This window comes from Nerophis lumbriciformis, linkage group LG01 (genome assembly GCF_033978685.3).
Source record: "Nerophis lumbriciformis linkage group LG01, RoL_Nlum_v2.1, whole genome shotgun sequence".
NCBI lineage: Eukaryota > Metazoa > Chordata > Actinopteri > Syngnathiformes > Syngnathidae > Nerophis > Nerophis lumbriciformis.
In genome coordinates, this window is record NC_084548.2 from 59,768,918 (window position 1) to 59,781,220 (window position 12,303).

At 39.8% G+C, this 12,303-nt stretch overlaps 1 protein-coding gene across 1 annotated transcript in view; it reads left to right on the forward strand.

Moving 5' to 3' along the window:
* Positions 1-3,147: 3,147 nt before the first annotated feature.
* LOC133570282 (uncharacterized) overlaps positions 3,148-12,303 on the forward strand; it is a 57,158-nt gene continuing 48,002 nt past the window's right edge. Inside the window, exons 1-2 of the mRNA XM_072916267.1 lie at positions 3,148-3,567; positions 4,511-4,735. Coding sequence (XP_072772368.1) covers positions 3,465-3,567; positions 4,511-4,735 — 328 coding nt within the window. The 5' untranslated portion in view covers positions 3,148-3,464. The remainder of the gene's footprint in view (positions 3,568-4,510; positions 4,736-12,303) is intronic.

Genomic DNA, 12,303 nt, shown 5'->3' on the forward strand with positions numbered 1-12,303 from the left:
GAGAGGGAAGTCTGGGCTTCCCTGCTTAGGCTGCTGCCCCCGCGACCCGACCTTGGATAAGCGGAAGAAGATGGATGGATGGATGGATATATATATATATATATATATATATATATATATATATATGTCTTAATAAGGTTATCCAAAAAATAGTGCTCGATACCGTAGTAGAGCGCAATATATGTATGTGTGGGGAAAAAAAATCACAAGACTATTTCATCTCTACAGGCCTGTTTCATGAGGGGGGTACCCTCAATCGTCAGGAGATTTTAATGGGAGCATTCGCATACCATGGTTTATATAGGGCACAGAGTGGGTGGGTACAGGCTGGCCTAGGGGCGTGGTGATTGGTTCATGTGTTACCTAGGAGGTGTTTCCGTCTATGGCGGCATGTTGTTACAATTTCGCTGCGCTTGTTGAGGGATGACAGGTCTGGACGGTAGATAATAAACAGTTTCTCTTTCAAGCATAGGTTGCATCTTTTATTACCACTATTGTAAGGTGTGCTGGATGCAAGAATTTGCCATGTTATTGAATATTCAACATTATTGTCTTTGAGGTCCCAAATGTGTTTGCTGAGTTCTGTGGTATTTCCCAGGTTTTTGTTCCTGAAAGAAGCCTTGTGGTTGTTCCATCTGGTTTTGAATTCACCCTCGGTTAATCCTACATATGTGTCGGATGTGTTAATGTCCTTGCGTATTACCTTAGATTGGTAGACAACTGATGTTTGTAAGCATCCCCCGTTGAGGGGGCAATCCGGTTTCTTTCGACAGTTACATGCTTTGTTGGTTTTGGAGTCGTTCTGACTGGGGGTCGACGGCTCATTTGCAATTGTTTTGTTGTGGTTTGAGATGATTTGTCGTATATTGTTCATGCAGCTGTAGCTCAATTTGATGTTGTTCTTGTTGAATACTTTTCTTAGGTTGTTGTCTTTGGGAAAGTGTTTGTCAATCAGGTTGAGGAATTTGTGTCCAATGTTCGTTGAGACGTTTTTGCTGTATGGGGGGTTGTACCAGATGATGCCGTTTCGTTTTCTGTTCTTTTTTGGCTGGTTTCCTGGCGTGAGTTCATAGGTGAGGGTGAAATTGTATCCGCTTTCATCAAGGGCTTTTTGGTACGGGGGGGTTGCTTGGTCAAATTCAGCTTTGCTAGATGACAGCATCGATAGCCTTTTATTGATTCCGGTAGGTATTCTTTTCGTGGTGGTGGGTGGATGGTTGCTTAGTTGGGTTTATTAGTCGGCATGTTGGGTTATTTGCAAAGTTGGGTTTGTGATCCTTCAATGTGATGAAGGCTTCCTTGTTGGCTGTGGCGTCCACCCTGTCCTCAATGTCCAGTTCAGCCGCGATCCTTTTATTTTCCAGGTGGATGTTCTGTAAGGTATTGGGTTGCGCTTTTTTGTATGATTTGGTGATGCTTCTGTCCAGTAAGGTGTGGTGTTCTGGTATGTCCATTCTGTAGAAGTTTGTGGTTTTATCCCAACTAAATCTGAAATAGGAAAAATCAGCAAAATAATCCTGGACAGAGTCAACACAAAAATCAAGGACAAAACACCACTCAACCAATGGAGAAATACAGCAGCAGTAATCAAATGGTTCAACAACATCCAAGACAAACAACAGCACAACTTTATCTCCTTTGATATCGAGGAATTTTACCCTTCCATCACACAAGACCTACTGACTCAAGCACTAGACTTCGCCTCAGACTACGACTCAATCACAGGCAACGAAAGAAACATCATCATCCACGCAAAAAACTCCATTCTCATCCACAACAGTACACCATGGCAAAAAAAGAACAATGCAACATTTGACGTCACTATGGGAAGTTTTGACGGAGCAGAAACGTGTGAACTCGTTGGGAGTTTCCTCCTCTCCCAGCTCGCTAGCCTCAATCTGAACCTTGGTATTTACCGTGATGACGGACTGGCAGTGTGTCGCGCCTCGCCAAGGAGCAGCGAGAATACCAAGAAGCGCATATGCCAAATTTTCAAAGAGAATGGCCTACGGATCACGATTGAAGCCAACAAGCAAACCGTCAACTTTCTTGACGTCACTTTCAACCTGAGAAATAACAGCTACCAACCATTCACGAAACCCAACACAACACTCCAATACGTGCACCATGACAGCAACCATCCACCCACCACCACGAAAAGAATACCTACCGGAATCAATAAAAGGCTATCGATGCTGTCATCTAGCAAAGCTGAATTTGACCAAGCAACCCCCCCGTACCAAAAAGCCCTTGATGAAAGCGGATACAATTTCACCCTCACCTATGAACCCACGCCAGGAAACCAGCCAAAAAAGAACAGAAAACGAAACGGCATCATCTGGTACAACCCCCCATACAGCAAAAACGTCTCAACGAACATTGGACACAAATTCCTCAACCTGATTGACAAACACTTTCCCAAAGACAACAACCTAAGAAAAGTATTCAACAAGAACAACATCAAATTGAGCTACAGCTGCATGAACAATATACGACAAATCATCTCAAACCACAACAAAACAATTGCAAATGAGCCGTCGACCAATCACCACGCCCCTAGGCCAGCCTGTACCCACCCACTCTGTGCCCTATATAAACCATGGTATGCGAATGCTCCCATTAAAATCTCCTGACGATTGAGGGTACCCCCCTCATGAAACAGGCCTGTAGAGATGAAATAGTCTTGTGATTTTTTTCCCCACACATACATATATATATATATATATATATATATATATATATATATATATATATATATATATATATATATATATATATATATAATGCCAAAGGAAAGTTAAAAAGAACATGAAAACCTCCCACATTCTAAAATACATTATAAAATCGATTAGCATCAAAGACGAAAATAATATCATGTGTGTAATATTTATTTTGTTTCTTTTGTTTCTTTCCTTATGCTACTGTTGTTTCAATACATTGTTGAATATTTGAATATTTTTATGAAAATAAATTGTATGTCCTTGTTTTGAAAATGTGAAATGGACAAGTTTACTTTTATTTTCAGAATGTTGAAATAGTTGTACCGGGAGTGGAGGGGATCTGGTTACTTGTTTCTCTCGCGAGATCTGGGAGAGAGAGCTGTTACTTGTTTCTCTCGCGAGATCTGACAACACTGCGTGCGAAACGAACACGGCGAGGATAAAGCAAGATGGCGTCCGACGGTGAAGACGTTATTGCAGTCGTCACAGCTCAGTGTTCTTAATCAGTGCGTCCATGTACACATATATATGTCGTTTATTAGACTCTATTAAATAGAGTAAACATCGTTAATAACTGTTTGCATCCGGTTATATTAGTCTGAGCGCACTTTCATGCTTCTCGAGCTAGTTTAGCTTGCTAGTTAGCTTAGCTTGTTAGCTGCTAACAAAGAGAGGCGGAAGTGATCAAAACACATCGCTAAGCAGAGATCAAGTGTGAGTGTAAAGTGTTGTGATTGTGTGAACATGTGCGAAAGAACGATAGCAGATTACGAGGAGGAACTTTGTCCAACAGAAGAGGAGAAGGAGCGACAACATCGAAAACATCAAGTTGTGTTACACAGAACAGGTTTGTTTACTTCTTACTTTTACATGTTTACTAACTTTATATTTATTATTAGCACTATTCTTAAATAGATTGTCTATAGGAAGATAAATTGTCATGTGAGGATGATGCACTGATTGTTTCACATTGTTCATAAAAACGAGACAGTTTCAGACACACAATATTTATGAGAGCTTGATGTTCCTTTCAGTTTGTAACAATGTATATCAACAAGTTTGCATAAAACTCACACAGTCACCGGGGGAATATTCCAGAGAGCACGTAAAGTGCAAACTCATGAGTATGTAAAGCTCGAGAGTTTTACCTCCAAAAATAAGAGAGGTAAGACACAGTCAGAGTCAGTTGCCATGGCAACTGACGCTGTAAACCTAGTCTGCTAGCTGGCAGGTTTGTCAAGTTATATATTTGTGTGAAAGCTATACTGACCTGCTATTTCTTTCATATTGGTCCAACCATTAACCTACTACAGCACCTACTACATCGACCTACTCAGTGGCCTAGTGGTTAGAGTGTCCGCCCTGAGATCGGTAGGTCAAACCCCGACCCAGTCATGCCAAAGACTATAAAAATGGGACCCATTACCCCCCTGCTTGGCACTCAGCATCGAGGGTTGGAATTGGGGGTTAAATCACCATAACAATTATTCCCGGGCGCGGCCACTGCTCTCCTCACCTCCCAGGTGAGGGTGATCAAGGGTTATGAGTCAAATGCAGAGAATAATCTCGCCACACCTAGTGTGCGTGTGACAATCATTGGTACTTTAACTTTTTAACGTGGCAGTGATTGTCGAAAAAACAAAGCCTGATCTAAAGATGACATTTGATCTCATACCATCTCAAACCAACACTTAATTAATAACATTTTCAATAGCCACAGCCCATTATTTCATGTATGATTTAATATTTAGCATGTAGGAGTTAAAATGTGTTTTGTTTGTGTCCTGTAGACATTCATCAGCTTAATGGACACCAAGAAGAATGCCTCCCCCATCTGCAGGGGGACAGTTTCACTTTAGAGGATCCACAGCCCACTTATTTTGAAGAGGATGGAGAGTGTCCTGTAGGGCAGGAGGAGGCTGATCTCACCAAGTTTCCACTGACTGTTGTCTCTGTGAAGACCGAAGACCATGAAGACAAACCACCTGAGTCCTCACAGCTTCATCATAGTCCAAGTAAGCACAACATCCACATATCATCTAATACAATGTTTGTGACACATGTTCATCCGGGGGACACATTTATGACTAAAGATGGAGATATACTTGCTTTTTAACACCACCGTTTAAAAATGAATGCTCATCAATCATTAACAGTGTAATTGCTGGGGTGTAACCATGTGACCTAGAGGCCGTCCTCCTTACCTCACGTGGTGAAATGAAGGCAAACATTTAATATGGCTACTGTTTATTTACCTTTAGCAGCACATATGTCAGCATATTTCAAAGGTTTAGTGGTGAAGATTAGGGATGTATACCAAGTACCATTTTTTTTTTAGTACTGGTTCCTAATTATGTCGTCCATGAGGACCGTGAAGATTCTGGACTAACGACACAACTATTTGTATTTTTAGTTCCAACTGTCTGACGTAACTATGACACGTTGTCACATTGAGTTCAGCTGCCGCTGCAACGTGTTAAAATCAGCCAAAAAAAACTTAGGGTACATTAAACAAAAGTTTATTATTGCAGTTAAGTCCTTAAATAAAACAGTGAACATACTAGACAACTTGTCTTTTAGTAGTAAGTAAACAAACAAAGACTCCTAATTAGTCTGCTGACATATGCAGTAACATATTGTGTCATTTATCTACCTATTATTTTGTCAACATTATTAAGGACAAGTGGTAGAAAATGAATTGTTAATCTACTTGTTCATTTACTGTTAATATCTGCTTACTTTCTCTTTTAACATGTTCTGTCTACACTTCTGTTAAAATGTAATAATCTTTTATTCTTCTGTTGTTTGATACTTTACATTAGTTTTGGATGATACCACAAATTTGGGTATCAATTCGATACCAAGTAGTTACAGGATCATACATTGGTCATATTCAAAGTCCTCATGTGTCCAGGGACATATTTCCTGAGTTTATAAACATAATATACATTTAAAAAACCCGAAAGAAGTTGTTGTGATGCCAAAACATATTGACGTAATCAGTAGTATCAACTAGATACATTTGTTTACATTTTGATGCTGGTGAGCTACGGTGTGTAGTGAAGCATGTTGAGCTATTCCTCGTCCTGCAGGGATGATACTTGTAAGAAACTTACTTTATTCGTCGCCATAGAGGCGAGGATTAGTGATTTAGAAGTCGCTAAAACACTGCCGACGGCGGATGGATGTTAGCCGCTAGCTAGCTAGCCATGTCTTAAAGCACCTCTTCCTGAGGGTGTTTCAGTGTTATAACTAGGGCTGGGTGATAGGGCCTTTAATTAAAATCTCAATATTTTTAGGCCATGTCACGATACACGATATATATCTCGATATTTTGCCTTAGCCTTGAATGAACACTTGATGCATAGAATCACAGCAGTATGATGATTCTATGTGTCTACATTAAAACATTCTTCTTCATACTGCATTAATATACCGTATGCCCATTTTAAACTTTCATGCAGAGAGGGAAGTCACAACTAAGTCAATTTAGCAAAACTGTATTTATTAAACAGTGGCACAAAAATTCATGTCATTTCCAAAACAGAAAGTGCAAGATTGTCAGAGACATTTTAAAACAAGCTATAAGTGCGCTTTTGTGCATGATGTCACTAAGATGACATATCAAAACAACACTAAATTAAAGTGCACTTTTTGCACAGAACGCCACTACAATAGTATGTCACACAAGATATTTCAATAACTGTCAAATAAAAATGAGCTAATATGAAATTGGTAGGTTACTGCGGACGTCATCTCCTTCTATTGTTGACTATTTTTTTCATACTGTGTTGATCTGGAAATAGTTTCTTCTGCATTGTGTTGGTGTGGCACCGAACGGAGATGTTGACATGCAGCGTTTCAAGCACTTTTCATTCTCTAACGCAGTGTTTTTCAACCTTTTTTGAGCCAAGGCACATTTTTTGCGTTGAAAAATTGCGGAGGCACACCACCAGCAGAAATCAATAAAAAACTAAACTCAGTTGACAGTAAAAAGTCGTTGTCGCAATTGTTGGATATGACTTTAAATCATAACCAACCATGCGTCACTATAGCTCTTTTCTCAAAGTAGGTCTACTGTCATCACCTGTCACATCACACCCTGACTTATTTGGACTTTTTTTGCTGTTTTCCTGTGTGTAGTGTTTTACTTCTTGTCATGCGCTCCTATTTTGGTGGCTTTTTCTCTTATTTTTGATATTTTCCTGTAGCAGTTTCATGTCTTCCTTTGAGCGATTTTTCCCGCATCTACTTTGTTTTAGCAATCAAGAATATTTGAGTTGTTTTTATCCTTCTTTGTGGGGGCATTGTTGATTGTCATGTCATGTACATTGTCTTTGCTCCACAGTCAGTCTTTGCTGTTGTCCAGCATCCTGTTTTTGTTTACTTTGTAGCCAGTTCAGTTTTAGTTTCGTTCTGCATAGCCTTCCCTAAGCTTCAATACCTTTTCTTAGGGGCGCTCACCTTTTTTTAAATTTTTGGTTTAAGCATTAGATACCTTTTTACCTGCACACTGCCTCCTGCTGTTTCCCACATCTACAAAGCAATTAGCTACCGGCTGCCACCTACTGATATGGAAGAGTATTACACGGTTACTCTGCCGAGCTCTAGACAGCACCGACACTCAACAACAACACATCATTTGCAGACTATAATTACTGGATTGCAAAAAATATTTTTAACCCATATACGTGAAATTATATAATCTCCCACGGCACACCAGACTGTATCTCACGGCACACTAGTGTGCCGCGGCACAGTGGTTGAAAAACACTGCTCTAGTGGGTGACTTTTCAAATGATGCTACACATTAGCAGTGGTGCTACTTTTTGTAGCAACGCTTTTGCCGCATAAATGTTCAACATATTCCCGCTTGAAGCCAAACCACCGCCAGACAATGGACCCCGTGCTGTTTTTCTTGGGAATTAATTCTTCCTCCATTTGTTACCAGATTCGCATCTTCTTTCTCTCGTATTACCACTCGCACCACTCCGCTAGCATCACAGCTAATGTTACCATATCGCTACCTGTCTGCTCCGCGGGAGCGTGTGACGTTGCACACGTGACGTATGTAAGAAGGTGCGCTTGTTTTATGTCTCTGTGAGAAGGAGATACAAGCAAGAGTGAGAAGAGCCTGTAGTGTAATGCCTGCAACTAAAAGCAACTGTGTGAGAACGTATACTCGAATATCACGATATAGTCATTTTCTATATCGCACAGACAAACCCGCGATATATCGAGTATATCAATATATCACCCAGCTCTACTCATAAGGGTATTCTAGTAAAATATGCAGAGATAAGATGTGTCAATATCAAAATATTACTTGAAATCAATTTTTGGCAGCAACAAAGTGGCCATTTGGGTAGATATTTGCTCTAAAAAGGGTATTTCAACAAGTAAACAGTACAGTAGGTACTTGATTTTGATATATGTAATGCTCATAAGGGTATTCTAGTAAAATACGCGTGTGTAAATATGCGCTGTGTAAATATCAAAATATTACGTCAAATCACTTTTTGTCAGGTAATATTACAATTAATGACAATTTTACATAAATGAATACATCCAAACACGTTGTACATATTTATTATGTGCAGGAAGAAATAAAAGTTACAATTGTGTGTATCTTCCAAACAAGAAAGAGGTTTTATCACATCAACATGGGACTAACAACACTCCTTTAAATCTCATCAATACCACAGAAGAGGCAAACTGTCCTTTCCCAGGCACGATAAAGTCTTAAATAATGTCAAACACGTAGCGTTACAATAACCAGGAAAATAAAGTGTTTGTCTTACACCTAGTAATCTGCTGTGGACACACCAAGCCAAAAATGCAGGTTCAGCGAAGGAAATACATTTTTGGCAGGCATTCACATTTTGCCACAACACCCCTAAAGGGACATGGGGGACAGTCCTAGTTGGAAATACAGCCGAAAAAACTCCTGAACTGGTATTTTGACACAGACCTCAAACCATGCGCACGCATCCAATGCTTTCTGGTGCGCACCAGATACATATAAAAAAAAATTGTCCCCATGTCCCTTTAGGGCAGGGGTCACGAACCTTTTTGAAACCAAGAGCTACTTATTGGGTACTGATTAATGTGAAGGGCTACCAGTTTCCATCCATCCATTTTCTACCGCTTATTTTCCCTTTGGTGTCGCTGGAGCCTATCTCAGCTACAATCGGGCGGAAGGCTGTGTACACCCTGGACAAGTCGCCACCTCATCGCAGGGGCTACCAGTTTGATACACACTTAAATAAATTGCCAGAAATTGCCAATTTGCTCAATTTACCTTTAACTCTATGTTATTATTAATAATTAATGATATGTATCTTTGTGGAAACACTGATCATCTTAATGATTTCTCACAATAAATATATATAGAAACAGATAAATATCAATATGCAACACTTTATTTTTATATTTTCTCTAAGTGCACATTTTTCAAATTGAACATTTTCAAATGATCACTTCTAAGACAGTCTTGTGAAATCACAATATCCCATTTTAACTAGCTAGCCACTAACATTTTTTAACAAATCATGAATTACTTTGCACCATGTTTGTACAAATAAGAACTCATGTAAAATACAAAAGTAAACTCTCAAATTTTTAACTAAATCATGTCACACTTTGAACTGGACACCAAATCTGGTATCTGTTTCTTTGTCAGTTAGTGAAGACCAAGTCTTTAAAATATTTTCTTGGATTTTCAAATTCTATTTGAGTTTTGTCTCTCTTAGAATTAAAAATGTTGAGCAAAGCGAGACCAGCTTGCTAGTAAATAAATACAATTTAAAAAATAGAGGCAGCTCACTGGTAAGTGCTGCTATTTGAGCTATTTTTAGAACAGGCCAGCGGGCTACTCATCTGGTCCTTACAGGCTACCTGGTGCCCACGGGGACCGCGTTGGTGACCCCTGCTTTAGGGGCTCCGTAAAAAAATAAGTAAGTGGCTTGTTTAAAAAAAAAAAATCAACATTTGAAAAATAAATCACATGATGGTAGTCATTTACGTCATTCATTGCAATGACAGAAGAGTGAAAGTGATTGAAATTGTGGCCATAATTCTCCCTGTTTTTTAAAATCTACCCCTTGTTCATGTTTATATTCTTGTTCCCTTTTACTTTTATGTAAGCTAGTTTTTATACAAAACATTCAAAAAATATTCAAATATCACAGAATGTGACGTTTCAAAAGCACCTTTGTAAAAACAATTGTAAGTCCAGGAAGTGACGTGGTCTTCCGGCACGTATCGAGTAGTGACATTGACCACCACCACCGGAATATGTTTTATTTATTTCATGACAGCACGTACCCTAAACGTTAAAACAGCATCGACACGATTGAACACAGCATCCAGCAGTGGAAACGTGGGTTTATTTACTATCAAGTTCGTATTTTTAATTGTTGAAATGAAATCAGCAGTGGTGGGCTAGTTGTTTTGATAGCGGCTAAATTAGCATGTCGCGATATTTGTACATGGAATCACGTCTGCGCCGATTTGATGCGCACAGGGTTGAAACAGCGCTTGTGTCTTCTTCCTTACGTTTACTTGAACATCATTATCCAGCACCATCTGGTGGTCACATTGTGTACCACAGTCAGTTTAACTGCATGTCATGACACCTACTGACTCGTATGTCACTCAAAAGTGCAGATTTTAACCATTGGAATCATTTCTATAGTTTGCAAACATCCAGCAGGCAGCATTTAAATGTTAATTATGTGATATTATCCCCATGTAGCAAAGCTAATTGCCTTTTTTGTGCTGTTTTGCAAGACCCGTGTCACGTGACTTCCAACTTGACACCTCAATGGCTGCACTGGCTTTTCAACTAACTATCGTTTCGGATCAAAAAGCATTCTAAATAAAAAAGATCATTCCTGAATCCAAATACACAAAAACAGGTACCAACAAGAAAGAAAAGTAGGTTTTGTATTATAGGAGCCCAACCTAAGAAGGGTTTTGAGACAAGAAAACAAAAAAAAAGCCTTGAAATTAATATAAGAAAAGTCCAATTAAATCTCCAGTATTTCTTCAAAAAACATTGAAATTAAGTGCTCTGGTTTAAGAGGACACGTTTAAAAGTCAACAGCAACCTGAAAATAACTGACCTTTAACAAGGGTGTTTTTATAGAAGCAGAGGACACATTTCACCACACCTAGTGTGTGTGTGACAAACATTGGTACTTTAAAGGCCTACTGAAATGCGATTTTCTTATTTAAACGGGCATAGCAGGTCCATTCTATGTGTCATACTTGATCATTTCGCGATATTGCCATATTTTTGCTGAAAGAATTTAGTAGAGAACATCGACGATAAAGTTCGCAACTTTTGGTTGCTGATAAAAAAAAAACCTTGCCTGTCCTGGAAGTAGCAGCCGATATGCGCGTGACGTCACAGGTTGTGGAGCTCCTCACATCCGCACATTGTTTACAATCATGGCCACCAGCAGCGAGAGCGATTCGGACCGAGAAAGCGACGATTTCCCCATTAATTTGAGCGAGGATGAAAGATTTGTGGATGAGGAAAGTGAGAGTGAAGGACTAGAGGGCGGTGGGGGCGATTCAGATAGGGAAGATGCTGTGAGAGGCGGGTGGGACCTGATATTCAGCTGGGAATGACTAAAACAGTAAATAAACACAGGACATATATATACTCTATTAGCCACAACACAACCAGGCTTATATTTAATATGCCACAAATTAATCCCGCATAACAAACACCTCCCCCCTCCCGTCCATATAACCCGCCAATACAACTCAAACACCTGCACAACACACTCAATCCCACAGCCCGTTCACCTCCCCAAAGTTCATACAGCACATATATTTCCCCAAAGTTACGTAAGTGACATGCACATAGCGGCACGCACGTGCGGGCAAGCAATCAAATGTTTGGAAGCCGCAGCTTCCAACTCAAAGTCCTCCTGGTAAGAGTCTCTGTTGTCCCAGTTCTCCACAGGCCAATGGTAAAGCTTGACTGTCATCTTTCGGGAATGTAAACAATGAAACACCGGCTGTGTTATCCGGCTCAACAGTCAGGTGGTGCATTCTACGGCGGGGGTGTGTTATCCGGCACAACACCTGCCTTAATACACCGCTTCCCACCTACAGCTTTCTTCTTTACTGTCTCCATTGTTCATTGGACAAATTGCAAAAGATTTGCCAACACAGATGTCCAGAATACTGTGGAATTTTGCGATGAAAACAGACGACTTAATAGCTGGCCACCATGCTGTCCCAAAATGTCCTCTACAATCCGTGACGTCACGTGCAGGCGTCATCATACCGAGACGTTTTCAGCAGGATATTTCGCGCGAAATTTAAAATTGCACTTTAGTAAGCTAACCCGGCCGTATTGGCATGTGTTGCAATGTTAAGATTTCATCATTATATTCTTGTTCCCTTTTAAACTGGTGTAAACTATCAGACTGCGTGGCCGGTAGTAGTGGGTTTCAGTAGGCCCTTAACTTAACTGAAACTTATAGGTGAACATTATTTTCGGACATACACACAATAAACATGATTATAGGACATACACACAATAAACATATTTATAGGACATACA